Below are 26711 nucleotides of genomic sequence, written 5' to 3'. Positions count from 1 at the left end.
AATCATTAGTAACTTTGAAGAAAACAATTTAAGTTAAATGATGAAGTAAAAAAACAGACTAAAGTGATTTTAGTTAAGATTGAAGAAAGAGGAAGTAGAGGTAGATATAGATTTAGATGTAGAAGGCTTTTTCAAGGAAAATGCCTTGGAATATGGAAAGAGGTAGAGAGAGATGAGTCAATAATTCATGGGGATTATATGACCACTGTAGTGATTTTTTAATGGTGTAAAAGACTGGCATCTTTGCATCTTTGTAGGAATCAAGAGAGGAACAAGGAGGACTGAAGGTTACAGAAAGTTAGATGGAAAAAAATGGTAGAGGAGGAGACTAAAAGTATATGTTCTAAATATTGTACTAACTTGGACTTGGTAATGAGAAAGTTTTCCTCTTCATCAGAGACCAGAAGTAGGGAAAGGATAATTAAGGACAATGTCAGATGCATGTGAGATGAGATGGACAAAAGAGAGTTTTGGAAAACTGCCAAAAAAATTCTAGTGAATTATGAGGTAAAGTTTTCATCTGAGAGAATGTGAGTAGACTATACCTAGCGATGTAAAGAATAAGTCCGGAAAGTCACTGTTGTGAGTGCCATAGAGAATTAATTAGAGCAGAATAAAAAGACTGCTTTATTACAATGAAGACTCAGTTGAATTAGATAATATAGAAGTGGGAAATCTTCATTCTTTGAGCATATATTTGATTTCTGAGAGCAATCAGATAATTATTTGGAATGCACTTTATTGAATGAAACATATGATTGTTCTGTTTTGGGTTAAAATAATTTTCTGATTAAAAAGTAATGACTGATTTTCCTTATGTAAGTTGTGAAAGCAGTTTCAAAAAGGAACTCCAAAAAGGTTTTGAGTTATAGGAATATCACTGAAATAAATATAAATTCTCTGAATATTATGACTTTACAAACAACATATTTGCAGATAGAATTCTTGATGTGTTTTTATCAGACTAATTTAAGTTCATACTTCATGTTACATCACTTTCAAACTTAAGAGTAATATATACTATTTCTCCACATAATTCTCCCATTGGTAAACTTTTTTCCTTTTTATTAACTTCAGAAAAATTGTAAATCTGAAGTAATATGTACTTAAATTTTTTTTTCTGATATAGTCACACAGTAGCTCATTTCAGTGCAGTCACTTAAATGCTTAAAAGTATTAGATCTTTCTTTTTGAATGAAAATGAAAATAATTCTCAAAATTTGGTACAATGAAAGAGAGCTTAGCTGGGAGTCAGTAGACCAGAGCTGATGACTTTGCTTTGCTATTAATTTTATTTTAAAAAAATACCTCTCCTTTCTGGGTCTCAGTATAGGCACCTACACAGTGAAGGACTTTGACAAGCTACCTAGGTATTAGTATAATGAAAAGTATCCTTGCCATTCTAAGCTCAACACAACTCATAAGACATAACAAGTAACTTGCCACCCATTTTGAAATTAAATACTAACTACCTAGCCAGCAGTTTACTTTTGTAGAAAAGTTCCCTTTACCTCATAACTTTGCCATTAAATCTGGTAAGTAGCATATCTAATTTTATTTTTAAAATTAAAAATTTGTTTTCAAAGAATATTTTCCCATAGAATGCTGAAGGCTTTGCAATCCATCAAGAAGCAACATAGATATTATAAGTTTATTTCTAAGTCTAAGAATTGTCTATAATTATATATATATATATATATATTTCTGACATGAAAATTATTTTTCTGGTTTTCTGGATTTATTATATTTTCTCACTTATAATTTTTCTTTAGAATAATATTTAATATTTAAAGGATTTTCTTTATATTTTTAAATCAAATTATTATTGGGAGAATAGTTTGGTGTTAGTGAGAATAGTATATCATTGAAAATTAATGAGGGGAAAAACACTCAATGAAAAGGAAGGTACTTCAGGTACAAATGTATTTATTCCCAATTTTCAGTTACACTTGTCAAAGGTATTGCAGCAACCCAAAAAAATGGGAAATTATGTTCTGGGCTTGCCAGCATTCATTTTGCCAGACAAATTTTAGCTCATTTCTACCTTATTTGCCATTTTATAAGTTATTGATAAATATTTATAAATATCATTATATATTGGTTAGATAATTGAGATGAAATAAAGAAGAAAAACTTTGAATAACTATTGGAGGAATTTGTAAGTTTCATTTAAATGACTAACGCCCATTAGAAACCTGTGAAATCATTAGAAAATATGAACTTAAAATTTTTTTTCCCTATGTGGGCTCTATAATCTTAACTCTAATATTTTCTTACTTCCAATTGGCTTTACCTTCACAGAGTCATAAATGCTAAATGATTTTCTAATCACAACATTGAAAACCAATTTGTCATAAATCATTTCTAGTGATGGTTTTTACTGACTTCCATTTTACCATGCCATGAAATAACATTAAAGCTAACCAGTTAATCACAGATTCGGGCACCATTAATATATTAATGCAACAACCAGAACATGACTGAGCCAATTTTAAAGTGGTTGAAGATAAGAGCAGGTCATTTCCCATCTTTCATTCCTATTAAAAACATGTTTATCACAAACCCCCTGAAATAATAATGAAATAAAGTCACAGTGACTATGGGTTTATATTTTTAAAGACCTATATTAACACAAATTCCATTGTCCCTCAGAATGATACCTCCTACGAGCAAAACATTTCTTGTCAATAACCTGGCTGCTGGAACTGTATATGACTTGTGTGTCTTGGCTATATATGATGATGGCATCACTTCCCTCACTGCCACAAGAGTCGTGGGTTGCATCCAATTTACCACAGAACAGGATTATGTACGTTGCCATTTCATGCAGTCTCAGTTTTTAGGAGGCACCATGATTATTATAATTGGTGGCATCATTGTAGCTTCTGTGCTCGTTTTTATCATCATTTTAATGATCCGCTATAAGGTTTGTAATAACAATGGGCAGCACAAAGTCACCAAGGTCAGTAATGTTTATTCTCAAACTAATGGGGCCCAAATCCAAGGCTGCAGTGGAACAATGCCTCAATCAGTTTCCAAACAAGCTATAGGACATGATGAGAACATTCAGTGCTACAAAGGTCCCAGTGAAAATGTGATTCAATCTTCAGACACTTGTTCAAGTCAGGACTCTTCTACCACTACCTCTGCTTTGCCACATACCTGGACTTCAAGCACTTCTGCATCCCAAAAGCAGAAACGAAAGATGGGGCCAAAGCCAAGTAATGATCCACAGAATGAAGCTGTTTCAAGTGTTGAATCCCAAAATGCTAACAGGAATAACTCAACTGCATTGCAATTAGTTAGCCGTCATCCTGATTCTGTCAAAGAGGTTCCGACATCTAAAAGAGCACAATCAAAGTCAAGTAAGTTTCTCACTGTGCCTGCTGAAAGATCCAGAGCAAGGCGCAGGTACTCTCTGAATGGAAAATTAATGGAATACCATTGTTATGTTAAGTCAGAAAACACAGGTGTATTATGGTCTAAAAGGAGCATATCTATGAATGGGATGGTAATTCAGTCAGGCAATTCTGACTTGGATAGTGGAAAAGCAACTTTTTCAAGATCTGAGTGGATTTTAGAAAGCACTGTGTGACCTGCTTTTTATAAAAAAATTTAAATCATTCTTTGGGAATATTTTCATGGAATTTGGAATTCCAGTCTTGTCTTGCTGATTTATGGCTTATACATTCAAGTTTCTGTAAAAGCCTCCTAGGATTTTGTATGTATATGTACATAGATAGCTATGTACCTATACACATAATGTAGGTAGCAACTAAAGACAATATTTAAAAATCAAGTTATTGGAAGGGGAATGAAGTAGCATCAATGCTTTCCCCTGTTCTAGGACTGGCTTCCTCGTTCTGTATTAATAGACAACAACAACAAAAATAAAGTTTTTACAAGGAAAAAAAGCCTTTCATAAAGGAAATTATATTTCCTCCAAACTAACAAAGACCATTAATGGGAAAATTAATATTTTAAGTGACAAGACTGTATATTTATTTCTGATGACAGTGGTGTTGCCTTTCTTTGAGGCAAATGCTGTACAGAACAACTCTGTGCTGGTATATTGTGTAAAATAAAATATACAATAAGTATACACAGATGGTGTTAAAGTAAGTACCCTCTTAGCATTTTTGCTACAGGTGCCTTAGGGTATCTGTGACACATATTATAGTAACTTAGATTGTTCAATGGTTAAGAAAGAATTCAACTCATTTTGTACCTATCACAAATAAAAGTCTAGTTCTAGGATGTGGGAATGAATAAATGACCAGTTTCTAAATGCATGCAATTTGGCATATATTGGGTTCTGTGACTATCTAATAGAAGTTAAAAGGGGAGCAAAGAAGTCTTCCTTTTTCACAATTACATTTTAATTACCACCTAAGAATGGAAGAAAAAACAAGTTGTTAAATACATAGGAGATTTAAAGCCATTTCTTATTAACAGAATCATTTGTTTTCCCATCTAGAATCAATAATTCATTAATATTGTCAATATTTTGAGAATTTAATTCTTTACCATTATTATTTAGATAATTTGATATTACCTACTGAAACAACATCCTATAGAAAGAATACTTCTATAGATTACATACTGAAAAATCTGCTACATTAAAATGAATATATTAAGGATCATTAAAGTCCAGACAGAAGAATTTTCTTAAAGACATATGGTATGAAACTATTTGTTCTTGTGTGTGAGCTTTCTCAATTAACTGGCACATAAAATGAAATCACAACTAAAATAAATGAAACTGATATACACAGTATGTAGACTTCTCTGTAGAAGTAAGTTAGGCATTTGTTAAAGCTTTTCATTCAAATTGCTAGTGTTGTATTTTTTTTCTTTTTTTTTTTAAAGACAAAGCTTTGTCATTTGTATCACTTGCTTAATTTCTTCCTAGATAAGACAAAGTAAATTCTAGGCCATGTGATTGAGTTAACAGAACAGATAAAATTTGACAAAGGGTGAAGTTTTTTCTAGATTTCTCCCACATTTTTGTTTTGTACTCCAAAACATCCCGATTCCTTCTTATTTCTCTATCCATATAGATTCAGGTTCCTATTTTATATTCTATTATTCAAGGACCGTAGTCAGTAATCAACTAATAACTTCTCATAAGAACCTGAATCTTAGTGAAGTACATTGATTAAAAAGCCATTAAGCCCCAGAATAATAAATCAGTGAACATGCCGCAGCTAACATTCTGATAGAGTATGGTAAAGTATTTTTGAGCAAGAGGCACTGACTGCTACTCTTCAAATCCAATCACACACCTTTTATTCACTTATAAATCATTCTCAAAGATGGGTTTTCAAATTCATCCATTATTTCTCAAGAACTTCTTCCCTTACATTTCTAACAAAACTGCATTAAAATCTATAATTTCTCATTGATTTCTGCAGTTTTCTGCTCCAATTATATGCAGTTTTGAGAGGAACACATAGCTTATTTTACTTATCTATAATTTAATTGTTTCTTTCAAGCTTCACTTTCCTTGAAAATTGATTTGTATGATGTCACAAATGCTGGTTCTATTACTTTTCATGCAAATTTTTACTGAGTTTCTAAACAAATATTAATTGAGAAGTCAATTAATTGAGAAGCCCAAACCAGAATGTAAGTCAAAGGTAATGAATGAGTCATGCAATCAGCCATCCAATAAGTATTTTTTTGGTTCTATGTTAGACATTAGGGATAAAAATATAATGAATGAAGTAACCTCTACTCTTAAGAACCTATATTTTCTTTGTGGAGTAAGAAAGAATAATCTTTGCCCTTGGATTGAAAGAAGAATGAAGGTCTTGAGTTAATTGAATGATGATGATAAGCACAGGTTGGAAATAAGACATAGGCCCTAGTAGTTCATGTGGAGAGGCTCAATGAGGGTTATCAGAAAACTGTACATTTTCATCTACCTCCTTCTAATTTCTCTATCACTATCCTGCTTTAATACCTGTCCATTTATCTTTAATTATCTTTTCACTAGTTCATTTTTAACAGGTAATTGGCTTTAAATATGAAACTGAAATACATTTCTTGCTTACTAGATACATTTCATGTTCCCTGCTCTTAATATTTAAAAATTGATTATTCAGCAATCATATGCTATGGTTTCAGTTTTCTTAAAGCTTAAAAGCAATGTTTCCTAATCAACTATATTTGTTTTTATGATGTTTCAAAAAAGGAAGCTATACTTTGTTTATTGTGACCTTCAGTTATTTTTCTTCTCTCAATCATTGGCTCATGATGGTATATATTGGTAGAGATGACTATTCAACTCTGAGTTAAATATATGTTGTGATTTCATAGTATATTAGTATTTTGATATGCTAAATGGTACACCAGTGGATCTAATGACTTAATATAGTACTCTATGTATTGGTTTATTTTGTTTACCTGTAGTTGTTTATTACAAGAGAAGGTTCTAGGAGAATAGGGATGATTTATTGCAAAATGATAGCCATGTAAATGAAAGTATGAATAAAATTTTTTAAGAAGAGAAAAAACAGTTTAATATAGTTTCCAAAGAGATTTGATCTGCTTTCAAGGGAATGCTTTATACAATGGAATACACCACTTAAATATTATATGCTGAGTTGCCTTTATATAATGTAATGTTTTTGATTAAAATTACATACACATTCATATCTATAAACATACATACATGTTGAAATAAAAGGGGATAAATAAGTTGACAGCTGAAGTATCTGTACTTAAACCATGTCAAAATGGTTTGAAGAAGTGGCCAAATGGAAATAAGGTCAGAATACTTCATGTTTTTTTAGTTGTGTGTGTGTGTGTGTGTGTGTGTGTGTGTGTGTGTGTGTGTGTGTGTAGTTATACCTCAGTGAATGATTTGACTGAAAACTAGTCATAATGAATTGTGAACCCTCTTGAAACAATATATATTTTACAGACTACTTAGAAGTACCACAGGGCTGAAAGATACTTTAGAGATCATCTTTTCAACCCCTATCATTTTATGGATGAAGCAACTGGGGTATAAAGAGGAATTTGTTTCTGCAAGATCATATAGTGAAGTATAAATATTTACAAAAAATAAATGAAAAATTTTCAAAATCATCTTTCCAATATGGAAATACATGTTTTGGGGACTTTTTGGAAAGACTTTTTTGCTTCACTTTAAATAACTCATTTTATAGTTTTCCTGGCAATAAGAATAAAATTAAAATACCAACTTCAGTACTTCTACGATCTGTGACATCATCAATGTCGACCTTAAAATGGCAAAGATCACAGACTCCTTTTCTTTTAGCAGATTGTCTTCATGAGTTGCTGTGGTTAAAAATATTAATCACATAGAAGTGCTAATGAACCACTCTGAATTTAGCTAGGTTTTTCTTCATATTAAAGATATAAACCAATGCTGTACATATTTTCAAAGATTCTCAGCTTGTGCTCTGCTGGCTTTTCCTCAAGAACACAGGTGAATTCAATGCCATAATTATGATTTAGATTAGGGCTTGATTAAAGGAAAAAAAGTGATTTTATCCCATTATTTTTTTTTGCTAGTAATAAACATCTCTGTTATTAAAATTATATGACACACCATTTATTATAATGTATAATCAATTGTTGTATTTCTTTTTCCTTTTTTAATTCATTTTCCTTAAGTTTGATTCATAGGCATATAACAAAAACCTATCCTCCATCTGCACAATAATTTAATAAAATGAATATACAATTTATTCAGGAAGCACTAACATATTTAAACATATGTAGATTTTGATTTGCAGAATAAAAGTTAACCCACTCTTTCCTAAAGGAGTCCAGGTCACTTCTGAATAGTTCTTTTCTTTTCTTTCTATTAAGCTTAAATATTTACAACTTCTACTTTTATATCTTCTATTTCTGACATGTGGTGCTAAGCAGAATTAGTGTTCTAAATAGCACATATTGTTGCCCCTTAAATACTTATAATTGCTAGGGTCTTCCTAAACCTTCTCTTCTGCATGGCTAAACATCCTCATTTCCTTTAAAGAATTCACAAATGATGTGATTTTGAGTGATACTTCCCCAAACTAATTGTCTTGTCCAGTATGCTGATTCTCCATGATATCAATATTTACCTAGGTATCTACTGAAATCATTGACATTAAAAAGATGAAACTTTTATTTAAAGTTTTAATTTTATACCAAATATAGTAAAAATTATTCTGTATTACATTTGCATGTTTTATCATGGAGTTTGTATTTTATTTTGGGTCCAAATAAGACATGTTGAGATTGGCTCTCAGGAAATTACTTCTAACAAAATTCCTCTATATGTTATAGTTGGTATGTTTCTAGTTATAACAAAATATAAGTTCTTAGTGAAAAAAAAAGCCTGTCTCCAATTTTTTTCTAAGATTTATTAATTCCCTTAGTTCTTTCTACCTCTGTGACAACTGGAGGAGCAGAATTCTTTACTCAGATAGAAAGCACATTTTGTTTGAAACATGTTTTTTTTAAATCACAAGCCTAGAAAGAATATATATGTGTACATATATATATATATATACATAATATATATATAATTTTACATGAAATAGACTAGGCTTAAAATAATAGTTTCAAGAATAAATATAAAGGTGATAATAAAGTACAAGACTCAATGGCAATTTACAATATTTCCTTTGACATAATGCATTTATGTAATGAACACTATGTGTAACATGAATAAAACATTTTTAAATAGTTTTTCTAACATGGAGAGAAAAATGTGTTTACAGACCTTTAATTGAATAATTTTCTGCTTCATTTTCAACAGTTCATATGATAGTTTCTCTAGCTACTAAGCTAAAATACAAATACTAATTACGTTAATGTAATCATGAATGTTTATAGATTATGTCTAGAATTTTTGAAATAACTAGAGGATTCTTTTCTGTCATGCTGAAACAAAATACAGATATAATGAAAAAATATCCGAAAATTTCTTCTCTCCAAATTCTTTCCACTATATAGATGTGTACCAGACTTCAACAACATTTAAGATGTATAATACAATTCTCATTTCCTTTGTTCTTAGCTATTCTACAAAGCTTCTTAGTACGCTTATTTCCTTCCATATGTGCATCACCCTTTTATGTGAAAGAAATGAATGCTGGGCATAGAGGGGAAATCTTTTACTTCTACAGAGAAATTCTAGGGGTATTTGAAGAGAGAATATGTGAGTTTCCTCTCATCAAAGGTGGGAGGAAGAAAGAAAAGGTTTTAACATGAAGAGATGTGAAAATGAGTATATTTTTCCTATATAAAGTCTTAATACTATGAAATTATTTAACTTTCTCATGAATTGCACAAAGACATAGATTTTTAAATTAGTTTAAAAAATATAAATCTATGCAAGCAATTGTGATTAATAAATAAGTAAAGAACAGCCTAATTCACATATCAAATTCTCCTGGGGAAAGTCTACAATTAAATGCATTATATTTTATAGATATTAGATAAATTCTTTACTTAAAATTTACATTTAATAATTAGAGATAGAGAAAAAAGAACCATAAGACATTAAAATGGAAAATTGTAAATTAACCAACATAGAATTTATATATAATGAATAGTGGATGACATCACGTCCAGACTTGTAGAGATGAAGCTTTTCCAGAATATTAGGGGAACATTTATTAGGGTGTGCATTTTAATGAATAAATTAATTTTCATGAAATTAACATTTTATTCCCAGATGCATTGCTGCCTAATGTTGACAAGATTGCCCACAACACACAGGTGAGCTTGTTATTGCATATTGAAGGCACTCTTTGATACTTATGTAACAGGTATTTAGTTTTAAGTGAATTTTTGGTTTGTCTGTGATACTTGTTTAATATAGTGTACTCAAATTTCATGTAAAAGTTTACTAACTTCATTTGTTAATTAAACTAAAGTTTGAAGGCACTTTGTTGACTGATTTATAACCAGTCATTTCTGTATTAACTATTAATTTTCTATTTACTGTAGCACAATGTATTTGGTAGTAAGATTGATTTTGTGTTGTGATTTAAAGAATCAGTTTCATTAATTTTATAGTTACAGCTTGTCTAATTTACATTTTTATAAATGCTTCATGACTGATTAAAAGGAAACTTTTCCAAAGAACATTATCTTTTAACCCCTTATTTTCAGGGAGAGCTAAGAACTATACTACATTCTCAATGAAAGATGAGATGTATTAGATTTCTGACTAAAGTGGAGCAGCTATAAAAAATACAACAAATACAACAAAGATATTTATAGTATTCTTTTCATTATATGGTTATTATTCTTCAGGTTTTTCCACAAAATTTCAAGTCAGCATTGTAACCCTGAATTTTGAATGTCACTGTGAATATCTTTTCAGAGCAAAGCACAACTCTGACATTCTGTTCAAATAGCATAATGGAACCACTTTGCTTGTGTCTGAGCATAGGAAGACATGCAGCTTTGTCAAATTCTGGAAAAACTTGTAGCTTTTATTATAATAAAAACAAAATCTTCTTGTTTTGCATTACGTATTTGAAAGATTGAACATCAATTCAAAAATTTAAATTTCACCTGCTCCATTTATCATTTCAGATTATTTCAGCTTATGTATAGAGAACTCCATTACTCTATACACATTCTACATCCTAGCCAAACTGGTTAATATTCTCAGAACCTGAAATGTTTTTAAATTAGTTTTTAAATTGTGTTCTTTGGCAAAGGCTATTCCTTATACCAAGAAAGTGTTCCTTCCACTCTCCCTCTTAGAATCCTTGACATTCTTCAAGACTCAGCTCAGGTCTCCCCTTCTTTGGAAAATTTTCCCCAGTACTCACAGGTACTTGTATTCTCTCCATCTTCAAGTTATCTTCTGTAAATTTACATGTATACATGTGGTGTCCTCCAAAGAGAAAGTAAGCTTCTTGAAGCACTGTTTTGTTTTAGTGCCTCACACATTATAGCTGAGTAATAAATAAAATCTATCACTTTCAAGTTTGCAAGACATTTTAATTTACCATGTCATTTAAGCTTCACAAGTTTATGAGGGAGATACTATAACAATTATTATAGATGAGGAAACTGAAACTCAGAGAGGATAAGCTGGTAATGTCAGACACAGGATTTGAATCTGGCATTCCTTATGCTCAGTAAAGCATTTAATAGACTATACCATTCTCAATTTAGTGGAAATTCATAAAATATTAAAGCTTCAAAAAAAAAAAAAAGAGATCAAGTAGACCAACCTGCTCTTTATACTACACCATGCTACTTTGATCACTGCTCCCCACTATTTTCCATGTTCAGTATTCAACCATTTAAAAAATTGTCATCAATTTTTTAAAAAAGGAAACATAATTACATGGAAGATGCAATCTTTCTGTATGTTTGTTTTTGTGTGTGTGGTTTATTTTATGCCATATATCATTGGATCTGGAATAGCTCAAAATGCTGAGCATATTTCAGTTTTAGATACAATAGTTACCATTAATACTTTGTTGTTTATTCCTATATTTTAAAAAAATGCCATAAACAAAGTTTACAAAACATGCAAATTGCATAGAAAATTATGCATATAGTATTTTCGAGTTTTTGCTTTATTTTTACTTTATGTACAGAATAAATATTAATACCTTTGTCTTTGCATAAGTGAGAAATATTACTACAGTAATTATCTCAAGTAGGTCCATTTTTATCAGTATTTCATACTGATGAATACTAATTCTTTCACTGATTCAAATCAGAATGTCTTCCATTTCTTTTGACTTTATGTGAATCATATTTTTCTATAACTTTTCTATAAAGTATTGCCCAAAGTGCTAGAATCTAAACATTTTTTTCAACATCCCTTTTCTCATGTCACTTCTATCCAACTTCATTTTTGGTAATACTAATTTTTAAAAATTTAATAATAATATTTTAACATATAAAACATTAAATAAGTCCAAAGCAATTGTTCCTAATAATGAAAACTGTTCTGACATCTATATACATATATGAAAGTTTGGGGTGGAATAGGAAAAAATAAGAGCATTTGTAACAAATTTAAGTGAATAGTTTTATAGCATGGAAGTGACTCTTTTATCTTGAAGCCCAAATAATGGCATGTGAATTATATTGAATACTATGAATCTGGAAAGATATCAAGAATAGATCTTGTGATGGGCTTTTTATCTGCCTTTGGGACCCAAACTAAGTAAAATTAGAGAAGTTCATTACCAGAAAGCTGCCTGCCTTTAGTTTTTTGGTTTGTTTGGCAATTATTAATGAAGACCAACCATCACAACATTGAAAAAAGGAGATCTGCTTTTGTTTTGAAATACTACTAATGTAACCACATTAAGGCATGATAAGTCCTTTTTATGGTTAAAATATTTATGGTAAATAAAGTCTCCTTGTATTTTTCTCTTCTAGAAAGCAGTGGTAATAAAATGAATTCTTAGATATGTATTACTTTTGTAATTAATAAATATCCATGCAGTTTTATATTTGAGATTTGAAGACTTGCATAGAACGTCATAGAAGAAGGAAAGACATATTTAAATGAAAACCCACAATACATACATTAGTCAAATGTATTTATTGTACATTTTTTATCAGATTTGAATCACTAAATCTGATTTGTTCCTAGTTACAGCCCTGACACATTATTAATAAAATTACTAAAACTCTATATATTTCTGTTAAGTAATTTTTATTTAACTAGAACCATATCTTATAAACGATAGGGGGAAATTGACTTTATTTTGCTAATGATCCAGTCTTTTTGTACATATTAGTTTAAGCAGTCTTTCATTACGTGTTACATTACATCATAAAATAATAGACAGTATAGTACTTTAAATGTAACATAAAGTTCAGTCCAATAAGCACTGGGTCTGTATGGAGCCAGTCCAATATTGGGGACTGTCTTCTACTAAATCATAGTTTCTTGGCTTCTTAGTAAAAGTAGTCACTAGATCTCCACACACATACTCAGGATCACCTCACACAAAATACAAAGGCAATGAACAAGACTCTCCTCCATCTCCAATGAGAGCCACTTTCCATAGGGTCACAAAGTTTAACAGATTCATAGTGCCCTCAGAAAGGAAACAAACTTGAGTTAACTGACTTTCTGGTAAGTCTTCCTTTCATATCACTTAAATTCATAAAAGTTTCCATCCTTATCTCACTATTCTGAAACTTGACCTCTCTTTGAACTAAAATATATATGGGTCAGCTTCCTTTTCCATTAGACCTATACCTTATGAGTAACTAAAAAATTATAATTAGACTAAGTTAAGTTCCCTTGCTACTTGATATAATGGCTTTTAAACATTGCTTATCCTGATGTTTTGAAGGTTATGTGCCTACTCCTTTTCTCTCTCTAAGAGGCCAGAACTGTTTTAAATGAGTGCCAGATTCTGGCATTTGTTTCTAGCTTCCATGGTAAAATGGGATTGAAAGAGAAGTTGCAGTTGAAAAAAGGACTCACTTTTTAACAACTGAATTATTTGTATGATTTGGAGGTGTTTGGACTTGTGAAAAAGGAAGGAAATTGAATTTATAGCAGAGAAATTTAGGAATATTTGAGGGACAATAATGTCCAGATCTAGATTTTATAGTGTACCTCTATGAAGTAAGTTTGAAGGAAGAGAGAAGGTTAAAATGAGAATGAAGGAGAATTAGATAAATGGGGTAATTGAAGAGAAGGAATCAAGAAATATTTAAGGAAAAGGAAAAAGTACTTGGCCAGTCAAGGTAAGTAAAAAAAGGTAAGTGGAACAAATTGATGGTTAAAAATTTTAGTAGAGTATATTAGTTGGGGTGAAAGTACATTGACAGAACAACTAAGAGAATGAAGCAAAAGGGAAGGAATATAATGTTTCTGCTCTGGAGCTATCAACATAAAGGAAAGGAAGGTCAGTGTATTTTTCATGTTCCAAAAGGTAAAAATAGATTAAGTTCTTAAAGAACTACTTTTAGCAGAAAAAAATATTAAGGAAAACTTCACAGATTTTATAGTAATCTGCCTTGTATTTCTTGGTTGTGTTTTGCTTCAGTTGGATGACTTGTATCCATATGGCACATTTAAGTTAATATTTTTCCTAGAAGAAAAGGAAACACAAAGAAGGCCTTTCCACTGCAAGTTATCAGGGACATTCACCTGTTCATCAAACACAACAAAAGCAGGGCTTCACTGGGAAGAAAATTTAAAGTGCCAGAGAGGAAACAACTTTTGTTTGGAGGTTAGACTAGAAGAAGGTTATACAGATAGGAGGAAAGAAAAAAGGATAATTGCACACAATAATAAAGGGAAAAAATGTTGCTCTCCCTAAAGGGAAGGGAGTTGGATGTGGTGAGAAAAAAAATGCAGGTATTTATACTCCAATGAGTGATAAAGTAGAACCACAGAAGCTATCTGGTAATGAGAAAAGTTTCAAGGCAGAAATGAAGAGTAGTGTTGATTGTTGACTCCTTTCTCAGGGACATCAAAAAAGGAAAAAGGTTGCTGTCTTCCTGGGACATGTAAATAAGGCATAAATTTGTTAAATATACTTTTAAAATTTGTTAAATATACTCACTTTTGTTGAGTCATAAATGATGCTTCCAAGAAAATATTTCCAGATATTATAAAATCTTTTGCAAAAAAGTTAAGACTTTAGGTACACAGGTTTAGTTTTCATCACTCTCAAGGCAAGAAATACTATACACACACATTTCACATCTTTAGGAAGTTCTTGTGTTTGATAATAAGATTTGATGAACTAAATAGGAATGACTTCTGTTCAGAGTGCACCAAAAAAAAAAAAGATAGCAAGAATATTTGGTATCATTTCAATCTCATCAAAGGGGGAATGAGGAGAATTATGTATATCCGTGAGATTAAGTATCCTAGAGGGCAGCAAAAATTAGTAAGACACCCAGAAGCTCAGAAAAGATTTTTAGAAATTCAAGAAATAATTCATTAGTAAAAAAGTTGTGCTAAAATTTATACCTAAACAATGCTTCAAAATGTTTGAAACAAGCAAGAGGAACTAGAAATCCTACCACAAGAAGACAAATCTGGCCTCATGGAATTATTGAAATTTTGTGTAATAAAAATCAAGAACATGACTCTGGATGGATATGTTTTAATCAAAAGAAAGAGTACACATATAAAGCATGGTGAATTGAAGTGTTATTGTATGTTGGAAAAGCATACATATATGCAGAAAGCTTGGAACCAGAGTGGGAAATATCCAAAACATTTGGGTAAAGGTCAATGGATTAAGAAAGGGAAGTGACTCTGTTATTGGTATATTTTTAAGATCAGTTGGACTAAGGGAGAAACTAGATAAGTTCAGGAAAACAAGTAACAAACTGGGCATTGAGATATGCAATAGTAGTGATGAGAAATTATAGTTATCCATGCCTCAATTGTAATTTTTTTCTGATAACAGAAGAGCTTTCGTCCTTCTACCAACAAAAAGAAATTCTATAAAATATCTGAAGAATTGATTTGGGGGATATTGGTTATAGGAAATTTGGGCATGGGGAAGAGAAAAGTGACTACCCTGTGGACATATTCTGAAATGAATTTTAGAAGTAGGAAAAGGGATTTTTCAAAAGATTCAGAGGGGAAGAAAAGAGAATTCCTGGTCTACAGATCAAATTCATCCAAGAGGGAAATTCTGAATATACAATGGGAGAAATTCCAAAAAAGGACCAAAGAAAACCCAAACCACTAATTACAAAGATTACAAAGAGACCTAGGTGGATGCACAGGGAACTTTTAATTTTAAGAAAGATGTCTATAGAAGATTAGAGCAGAGACATATGAAAATATGAAATGAAATATTCATGCATGGTCTTGTAAAACTAGTATCAGGAATGCTCAAGCTCAGAATGAGTTAGGATAAAAATGATTTTAGTTTTTTAAAGTTATAGTGAGGGAAAATAAAGGAACTTAGGGAAAAGGTTATTGTTTGGAACAAATACGATGATAATAATTGACATGAAAGAAATGATTGCAATTCAATCCTTATTCTGCTCCTTTTCTACTGTCAAAGAGAATGACCTTTGCATTGAACTCAACAGAATAAAAATGGCAAACAGACTGCTAATAAATATGTACATATCACAATGATTAAGTTTCCAGATGACCCAGACATGGAATGGAAACTAACAATCAGAATCTAAAAAGTTCCTAATGGGCTAAATAACTGGAGTAAATCCAATAAAAATCACTTTAATAAGGGGTAAATATAAAATGTTATTTGGGATCATTAATTCAAGATGAATTAGAGGATCTGATTTCCCTTTCAAGACATAGACAAACTATGTCATTGGATATTGAAAGAGCCACTGTTTGTAATATTGTTGAAAACAGAAAATACAGCTAGATGGACAAATGTGAACTTGGTTTAGATAACTGGAAAATTCTAGGAGGGTACTTTAATAAAATAACTTGTAGATATCTAGAAAATGAAGCAATGATTTAAAAACCCCAACATATCTTAATCAAGAATATCTAATGCCACACTAACTTTAAAAGGGTTAATAGAAGCCAATATGACCAAGAACTGATAGACTAGGAGAATGATGTAGATATGTATTATCTAGGTTTTAGCAAAAGTTTTTGTGTCTCGAAGGGCTCTTTTTAAAATATGGAGACATGAAGTAGATGACAATATGTAGATAAAATGAAAACAAAGAATAATGGTTTGGGGGATTCTAGTAGAGTACCCCATTAAGTGGTATTTGACTTTATCTGTGTTAACACTTTTTCTCAGTGTTTTGGGGAAAAAAAGATCTTTATGTATATATATATATATATATATATATGTTTATGCAACATAAACATAAATAAAATTTCAGATAACACAAAGCTGAAATGGAAAACTAACAATCAGAATCTAAAAAGTTCTTAATGAACTAAAGCATTGGGGCAAATCTAATAAATCTAATAAAAGTATTTCAGTGGGGGTAAAATAATGAAATCTAATTTGGCTCATTAAATCAACTTTATAATATTATTTCTGGGGGAAAACTCTGGGCTTTAGTAAATTCAAAGTTCAATATAAGTTAATTTTATGCTTTGGTAGTCCAAAAAGCTAATATAATCTTGATCTTCATTAATAGTCATAGCTTCTGAGAATTATGAAATGATAATCATTCTATATATACTCTGCCCTGGCCAGTGCATTAGATTACAAGATTACTGTAGTTAGTTCTGAGGCCAGTGTTTAAGAAAACCATCAGTCAGCTCGATAATGTCTGGAGGAAGACAACCATATTGATAAAGGGCATTAAATCCATATTATTTGAAGTTACTTTGAAGAAAATGGAGGTGTTTCCTCTAGATAAGAGTTTAGGAGAACAGATGTCACATGAAAATTGTGTTCAATTATTTGAACACCTGTAATGTGGAAATTTTTAGTCTTGTTTTATTTGATTCCAGAAAGTAGAACCAGTATTAATAAGTAAAAGTTGCAGGTATGAATTTTAACTTCGCTTTCTAATAATTAGATCAATCTGTGGGGAATAGACTGCCTTGGAAGATGGTGGATTCCTTCTCACCAGAGGTTTTCAAGTAGAGATTGTAGAGATTGCAATAAGTTGAGTGGAACTCAATGGGCCACAAATTATCTTCCAACTCAAAAGTGGCTTTGGCAAAACTCTGTCCTTATTTCATCTGAGATCCATGATGTAGGCTACCTTTTTCTTTTTTCTGCTGGGAACCAGAAAAAATATCCCCAAATATTAAGAAGATAGATGCAACTGATTTCAGTGTAGAGACATCCCTGACCTAATCATTACTATGAGGTGTAGGGACTATTTATTTCTTCCATATCACCCCCACACACTGCATCTTGTTCTTTCATTTAAGGCCTCCCATGTATTTGTCATACCATTTCTGTATTACAGCCCTCCTGCTTCTCTTGGTCCCTGATCTACTGGAATATTCATTGAGAAAGCAATATGGTAAAGAAAAATAATGACACTGGATTTGGAATCAGACTTGGCTTCCCAAGTCTTTGCTTGTGACCTTGTGACCTTGGACAAGCCACTTCCCCTCTCTTAACATCATTTTCATCATTTGTTAAATAAGGGGTGAGAGAAATATACTACATTACACCCAATGTGCGTTGTAGCTTGAAATCTATTGTCCAGTTATTGAGAGCGTTAGTTTTCTAGATAACTATTCCCTAATTGACCATTATTGACATAAGGCCATTAAATGTTTTTCCTTAACTGTCCCAAAGATATTCAAAAGATTTAACTTTATTATAAAATTACTATGGAAACTAAAAGGATGAATTGTCTTATTCCTCAAGGGATAAGAGTGTAGATGTTTCTTAATTTATGGAAATCACTGGATCTATTAGAAATAGAAAACAAATTAATAATGCTGATTAAGGATAATTAGCAAATATCACCAGTCTGAAACTGAATAACTATGAAAAAGTACAGGATTGCAATGAAATATGACTTAAAAATAAGCATGAAAGTGAACCTACATTTTAATTTAAAGACCAACTATATTTCATAGCAATTTTGTGAAGTATTTAAAATTTAATGATCAAATCCCTAAGTTCTTAAGCAAACAAAAAATCTCAATGGGAATTTTATTTTTAGAATTGTTAATTCAAAATAATAATATATCATAATATTACCTGCCTCATGGTGACAATAGACACTGAGATGCTTTCTAAGGATTAACTTGACTACTGAGGTTAAGAATTATGGCTTTGGAATGGTTCAGAGAGTTCTGGGGAAAAGATGCTGGAAAAAGAGATAAATTGGGATAGTTTCAATCCTAGACTTAACCTAGACCAGCATCAACCCAACCCCTGCTCCAAATATGGTATCTGATACCAAAGTGACAAAAAGGAGAAATTAAAATAAAGAGAAAAATTTATAAACTAAATATTTATTTCCAGAAATTTCATTACCTATTTATCTATCATGTTTTCTTATTTAACATTTTCATAAACTGAATAGTCATGAACAAAAAAAATTATAGGAAAGATAGAGAAGAGAGCACATGGCATGATTTTACTTTTCTAATTTCTCTACCTATAACCCAGCCTGTCCTGCATGTAGGAACACCTGACACACTAGTAATGCTACACTGTAACTAATGCCAAACTGCTGTCTGAAATGTTACAATAGGAAGCATTCAAATATGTAATAAAGCTATTATAAATCTCATTTAACATTCAAATAAAATATAATTTATTGTGGACCACAAGGATCATAGGTTCTTAAATGTGAATGTGATGTAAAGAAGTAATTTTCTTTTTAAATTTTCTTTTGATAGCATACTTTTCAAACAATCCTGAGGTGATAAGTTGGCCTTATTATTAAAACATCACCAAAGTTCCCCAAAACTTTTTTCAATAATCAATCCATTGTCAGGAAATTCTCCCTTATAAAATTTTTTCACCCTTCAGATAACCTTCCTTTCATATTTATTTATCCCAATTGTAAATGTAGACTATCTCTTCTCCACATTCTACATAATGAACTTTCATCTGCTTGCAAATCATTGACATCTTCAGTCTTTTCTTCTCTAAATTAAGAACTTTAATTATTTAATCATTTTTCAGATATTTTATTTCCTAAATTGTTTTTGTTTTTGTGATTTTTTTGGACTTAAGTACTTAATGTCTTTGGTAGGATGTGATGTCTAGACAATGATGTGGAGTTCCAAGAGAGTTTGATGGTATAAATCATCATAAAACCCTTAGGAATGCTAATTTAAGATTTTGAGGAAGAGCCTATTGTTCACTTCCTGTCTCATCCAGTTTTTCTGCCTCCACAAATTATTCTAAATTTCATGGTTCCTATTTCTGTTATCCAGATAACCCTCATTTTAGCAAGTGTTATGTTTTCTATGAGACTAAACTGTGGGAAAGGAATGGACAGAAATCACAAGGAAGGAGGGAAAGAGTGTACCCTGATAGGATATAACTAGCTGCCAAAGGAACAAGGGCTTTCTTTATTTAACTCCTTTATCTCAAGAAATGAAGCACAAATTCCAGGGAAATGTGCCAAATAAAGGAAATTGCTTTCTTCTCATTCCTGAACCATAGGAGAAGGAATTCATTCATTCATTTATTTATTTTTTGCAGAAGGTTCATCTCATTCACCAAGAAATATAAAGTATATAATTATCAAAAATTTCTGCACTTATTCATGTTAACACATTGTCAAACATGAATTAATAAATAATAGAACCTGAATAATAATTTATATGATTTAAACAAATTTCACTGTTCTGGCATAGATGGAGTTCTGGACCTGTGATTGCATCAGTAAAGAAACTCCCAATGTTGAAATTCTCTCCCAATGCAGAAAATCTCTGACTTTTTGTCATCTGCCAGTTTCAATGATAAGATAGGGAACTTGCATAATGTGAGAGGCCACGCTTAAACTTTGGCTTTCCTGCCTCTAATGGCAAATATCTAACTATCTATCTTTCTACCAGCCAGGCTATTGTCTATTAAATACTATTTGTGAAACCATTTTCATATTATCTTGACATCCTGGTTTATTTTTAGTTTGTGCCCTTTAATTGTATATCTTTTTTTATTTTACAAGTTTGCACTTGTTAATTTTTTCTGATTATTTAGATTATAGTCTAATCTTATTTTTCTATTATAAATATAATTTGTCACTAATAAATAGTATATTACATAGGAGATGGTCTTCACTTTTGAGGTTTCTCCCAGGGTTTATTTTGATTAAATGATAATTTTTAAAATTTGATCCTAAAATCTAAGAGTTACTTAGTCACTTGGTATATAATATGAAATTGAATATAAGATACCATAGCTAAAATTCCTTGTAACTCGATATGCCCCACTGATTTGTGATTGAAATAGAATAATAAGATTTATTTTTTACAAAATGCAAGCAATTGTATTATCCACTTCATTTTTTCTTTTAGGTACACTGGAGCATTGCTGTAACTCTTCATTCACCAATTGTTTATTGCAATGAAATGTTTTCTCAGGATTAGAAATATTTCTCTTAATGACTACACTAACGCATTGAGCTGAGGATACATGATTACAGTCTCATAGGAGAGATAAGATATGTACACATGAATTACAAATTAGAATTTGATCAATTTATAATGAAAATTATTTGAGGCTTCTGAAAAGGAAACAATTATTTACATTTGGGATCAGGGAGTAAATCAGAGATGTTTTCTTATGGAAAGTGGAATTTCAATTGGGCATCAAAGGATAGGAAAGATTTTTACAGGGAGAAATTAGAAAAGGTATTCTCAACATATGTACTAGATGGTATGAGCAAAAGTGTAAAGGTGAGAAAGCATTTTGCACATTCGGGAAACTAAGAATTACAGATTAGCTGGGATGTAGATTATATGTATGAGAAAATGTAAACTATATAAAAGGAGAAGCAGATTTGTGTAAACTTTGTATAAAGGCCATAACAAAATGTATTCCAATTTATATTCCTTCAAAGGAATTATAACTGGGAAATGTAAAGTCAAAAATACTTTGTTATATACTATTTAAATTATAATATTATCTTGTGACATGAACCATAAATAATATTGTCATGAAGCTTAATTACACTTTTAATTGATTTTGAAAAGAATTTTTTCTTAGTCTTTTTCAGATGAATCATCCATTACTACTCCTTAGACCACCTTTAATAAGCCTTTAATAAACTTAAAAATGTTATCTAGTGGGCCAACAGTGATTTCAGTTAATTCCTTTGTTAGAATTCAAGTTGTTGGAGAGTCCTTAATTTTTTTTAGTATAAAATTTTCCCTACTTGCATCAAATGACTTCTGAACCAGAACTCTAAGTATATTAAACAACTGAGAACAAATATCATCCTAAAATGGAGATAATTCAACATTCTTAGCATGTTGAAGTCTTTTGGTGGGTGAGGAAAACTTTAGTTTTTAAGTTGGTGACTTTACAAAAAATTGCTTATTATTTTTGTGAGGTATAGACATCTCTACATTTCATAACTGCAAACAATACAATATGGGTGATTATTTCTACACTGACAAATTTTAAGTTTCCCACTAAATAATTCTATGTTTTTAAAAACCATTTGAGCTGTTTTAAAAAGTTTTAAATTAGTTAAGTGGACTTATGCTAATTCCTGATTTGGGGGCTTAGTCTTTGACAACTTTAATAAGCCTTTAAAAACTTAATATTATTAAATTTTTATTTTACTTTTCCTTGAAATTTGATAGATATATTTTAGAAATTCCTAATCAAATTTATAAGAGTGTAGATTATACATAGGTCTCCAGTATATTGGTTCCATTGGAGGTAACTAATTGAAAGAATTTTCCAATAATTTAACATTAACCTACAAACAAATTCAATGTTTCTAATATTATAATGGTTATATTTTCTTAGGATTAGAACTATTTCTCTTAATGACTAGATTACAAAATGACTAGACTACAAATTACCTTTATTTTTAAAAACATGTAAAAGATTCTGGAAGAAATGTTATTCCCTTACTTGTTTTGGAATTATTGAGAATATTAAGAGTCACATATTGAGAACAGATTTAACATTAGACAGATTGTCTTAAAAATAATTTTCTCATGTCTTTATATTCTTAGCCAGTAAGGTATCATGTTTTGCAAGGTGCATAAGTGCTTTAATACTTATAGGGTTTGATAATAGAATTATAAAACACAGAAGCTTAAGTTCTTACAATTTGAGGACTTGTAGAATCATGAACTAGGAGCATAGCTATCTTATTAGTTATGTCTATCCCCCTTCTCTGTATGTGTGTTTGTTTACATGAATGTGTGTGTGTGTCTTTCTCTCTTCCTCTTTCTCCATCCCCACCTCCCCAACTCTCTTTCTAGAGGCTGAACCTAATGTGAAGAACATCATCTCACCTCTGACTCCTGAAAAAAGTCATTGATATTTTTACTGGATAAAATAGAAAATGATTTCAAGTTAAAAAGATGAACAATTATTCAACTGATATCCTTGAAGAGACTTTCCACTTGAACCAAAAGCAGGAAGTCTGACATCAACAGACAGCTCCATCAGACTATATTCATCCCCTTTTAAAGTCAAATATCTTCTCTGTTCTCCTAATTTTTTTAGTAATAAAGAAATACAACACGTCTACATTGGCAACAATTTCTGTACTGATTCATGTTATACATTTCCAGCCATGAATTAACAGATTGTAGAACCTGAGTAACAACTTATATCACTTTAACAAATAAATGTTTTACTCCAACAGAACTTACACGTTGATTGATTTATCAAAAAGTTCTTGCTATGAATATTATTGGTGAAAAAAATATGAGAATTAAAATGTTATCTTACATTTATACAATGTAGTGACACTAAACTTGAAATATAAATAACTATAATAACTAAAATACATCCTATTCTGTGAGAAGCCATGCTACATATTAAAGCAGCCTCGCAGTAGCCACATGTTTCAGAGCAGGAAAGAAAAGAGGGGGAACTTCAGGAATGATCAAGGTAGGCATGCTAAGATTATTATATATTGGTATAGAATTAAAATTTATATTCAAAAGAACCAATATAAAGGAGACTTCAATGATTTCAGGATGTTTCTTCAGAAATGTCAGTTTATCAAATTTCTATGAGAACCTTGATTAATAGAGAAAATATGTTATAACACCAAAAATATATACATATATTTATACATAGGTATATTTATATATTTACACCATTATACCTATGCAGAGACAGACAGAGAAGAGGAAAGAGAGAGAGAGACAGACAGACAGACAGACAGAGACAGAGAGAGGAGTAAAAATATCCATTAGCAATAATAAATATTAATTAAGTTTAGCTTTAGGACTCATACATTATAGCAATGAAATACCTTTTTCTTTGTCAGTTTAGTCAGGGTTGGGTAAAGCATTAAAAACAATATGATTTGAACTCAAATTACTACTTGGCTTATGAGAAACAGTATTTGTTGTGAACTTGATTAGTCAGGTTTATAACATTTTTTAATCTTTCTGCTTGTGATTTCCTAGCATTGAGTCAATTGAAGTGCTGAATAACATGATGCTATATCAATTCAGTATTTATAAAAATTATGTAGAAATTTGGATTATCCATACTGAGTGTGTAAATGTAAGGAAATATAAGTTATTCACATAGTGAGAGCAAAAGATAAATGAGTTATTGCTTATATATGTTCTATTGATACTGTTTTAATATCAAAAGAAAATAAGGAAGACCAGAAGAATTGTTTGGAGGCCCTAAAATGAAATTTGGGGCATGAGTAAAAATAGTGCAGGATAGGCAAGAATAAATGGATTATAACCAATATCATAGAATAGTTGGAGGAGATATCCACATCAGTGAAAGCACAGATCAAATTTAATACAGATTCTTATGCTATGATGAAGGGGATGGAGAAAAGAACTTGGGCATGTAGAGAATTGAGCTGATTAAATTTCTTTTTCAATACAACACATCACCTTTTTTTGTAATTCAGATTCTCAGTCTTCCTGGCTCCTGGGCCAGATCTCTATTCACAGTATCATGTGCCTCTTACATTGTCATATTCAAATATGGAATGGTTTTAAATACATATATATGTTTGCATATATGCATATATACATACTCATAATAATAGGCACTTCCATAAGTATTTATTTATTTAGGAGTAAAGAATATTCTTTGTTTTCCAATGCTACTTCCAAACTCTTCCTTACTAATGATTTCTCGGTAAACTCTATTTTGAGGTCCATTTTATTCATATCTACCTCTCAATGAAAATTCTGGCAGCTATTGTCTACAGATCTTCATCCAAGTCACTTTTCTTTTTTCTCACTGAGTTCAATATCTGAGAGAGTTTGTTTCTCCTAAGTTCTTGCCTTAATACAAGGGACTATTTTCACTCATGTCCAAAATTTCATTTTAGGGGTCTCCAAATTCTTTAATCTATTCATACATACCTACTGAGCTTACTCATGAGCTACTCTTCCATCTCACCTCAGCCACATACAAAGATAGCCTTAATTTTGCCATTATCCACATATATATATGTCACCTTTATATTCAAGAAATTCTAAATCCCCTCATCTGACAAAAAATCCATTGATGCTCCATCTCTCTTTGTCTTTCCTTACCTAACACTACTCTTCACGCATACCATGACCTTTAATTTCCTGACAACCCCAGTACAACAACTGTATTTCAATCAGGTGAGAAACATCTCCACTTCACTAATCTCTCTCACTTTTCCTCATCTTAACTACTTGATGAACCAGTTCAACTCTACACTATCCACTTCTCTTGAGTCCCTCATCCCTGGCTTCCATATTATATCACCAATTTTATATTGGAAAGTAAAAGTTTTGGATCACCCCCAAGATCCACCACCTTCACTCCTACATACATGCTATTGAAGATAGGTGGGAAAATACTTTTATTTTGATTGGGCCCACTACAAATTTTTGTTATACAGACCTCATTACTGCTAAGCAATCCTTCTACACTCTCTTTTGTTAGATTTAAATTAGTTTTTAGCATTAAATAGTTGTAGATAAGAGAGTGGGAGCCATAAAATGTGATAATTAAAATGTTTGGGAGCAAGGGAAATATATAACAATTATGACCACTGAAATATGTTTTCTACTGTGTCTTGGTTTTATATAAATATAAGATGGTCGCCAGGGAATATATTCCCAATTTATGAATATGCCCAAGCCAACTGGGTTTTATAGAGAAATTTAATTTATAATACACTGATTAATCAGTAGAAAAAGAGAGAAAGGAAGAAAGGAATAAGAATGAAGGGCCTCAAGCCAATAAGGCCTAGACCTCAGTCCTAAGAGATAAATCAGTCAGTTGGTTTTATCACTCACCCAAGATCTCTCTAGGTAAGGCTTCTCATGCCAATCTCAGGCTCCACCTTCAAGAGAGCCTCCTTTCAAGAAATGTTTTCAGAGAATTCTCCTCCTGACTCCTCCTGAGTTCTCCTTCCACAGCCCCCTTCAAGACCTCTCCAGGAGCTCTCCCTCCAGGACCTCTCTCCTCTCAGACCTCCTTCAGAGCATCAACCTCTCCCAGTCCTCAGACCCCACTATCTTTAAGCAAACAATCTAAGTTCCCTCCCCTCAGTTCTCACATCTACGAATCACTGTCGATGTCCCCCCTGTGCCAATGGTGGCTCTAGCTTAACCCAGGACCGCCCAGAGATCTGTCCCCTTTGCACATGTCTGTTGAAGGTCATATTCTCAAATAATTAAATCTTGATCTTTGCTGCAGCCCTTCCTAAATCCTGTTACTCTGAGTAGGGTGGAGATTGTAGTTTCCAAGACCTGGTTCTGTCATTCCAAGTATCTCTATTGTATCAATTCTAAAATCAATCATGACTCAAAGAACTTCCTGTTCTATGCTTAAGCATAGGTCAAAACCCTTTCCATTGTTTAGCAAAAGGTTTCTGTCCTAAAGTAGTCTTAAGTAGGGAGGAGAAGGATCCTCCCATGCCAAGGAGTTTCATATTCCAATAGAGTTCTTACTATCAGTAGGAAATTTTTTTAAGCATGAAATTTTCCCAATGGGGAAATTTCCAACATTCATAAGTCTAAGAAATTTTAAGGTTTACACTTTATCAACTCACTATCCCATTCTCTAAAACATATCATCCCTTTTCAAATCTCATGAAGCTTCTCTTCCCCCACTCTCTCACCCAAGAACTTTACCTTATATTTTTAAAAAATCAAGGCCTTCCTCCATAAGTTTCCT

General features: G+C 31.4%; 1 protein-coding gene across 32 annotated transcripts in view; it reads left to right on the top strand.

The window, feature by feature from the left end:
• The window catches only part of LRFN5 (leucine rich repeat and fibronectin type III domain containing 5), a 336860-nt gene extending 313647 nt beyond the window's left edge, over window positions 1–23213 (top strand). For 17 of the 32 annotated variants that reach the window (XM_056821012.1, XM_056821009.1, XM_056820962.1 and 14 more), the window contains one exon: window positions 2653–6518. In XM_056821012.1, the coding sequence (XP_056676990.1) occupies window positions 2653–3595 (943 nt within the window). In that variant the 3' untranslated portion in view covers window positions 3596–6518. Of the gene's footprint in view, window positions 1–2652; window positions 6519–9703; window positions 12648–22822 lie in introns of those variants that run through there. The other 15 variants (XM_056821065.1, XM_056821061.1, XM_056821060.1 and 12 more) reach the window with 2 other exon arrangements.
• The last annotated feature ends 3498 nt before the right edge of the window (window positions 23214–26711 follow it).

Source organism: Monodelphis domestica, chromosome 1, assembly GCF_027887165.1.
Source record: "Monodelphis domestica isolate mMonDom1 chromosome 1, mMonDom1.pri, whole genome shotgun sequence".
Taxonomy (NCBI): domain Eukaryota; kingdom Metazoa; phylum Chordata; class Mammalia; order Didelphimorphia; family Didelphidae; genus Monodelphis; species Monodelphis domestica.
This window is presented reverse-complemented; position numbering and strand designations above follow the sequence as displayed.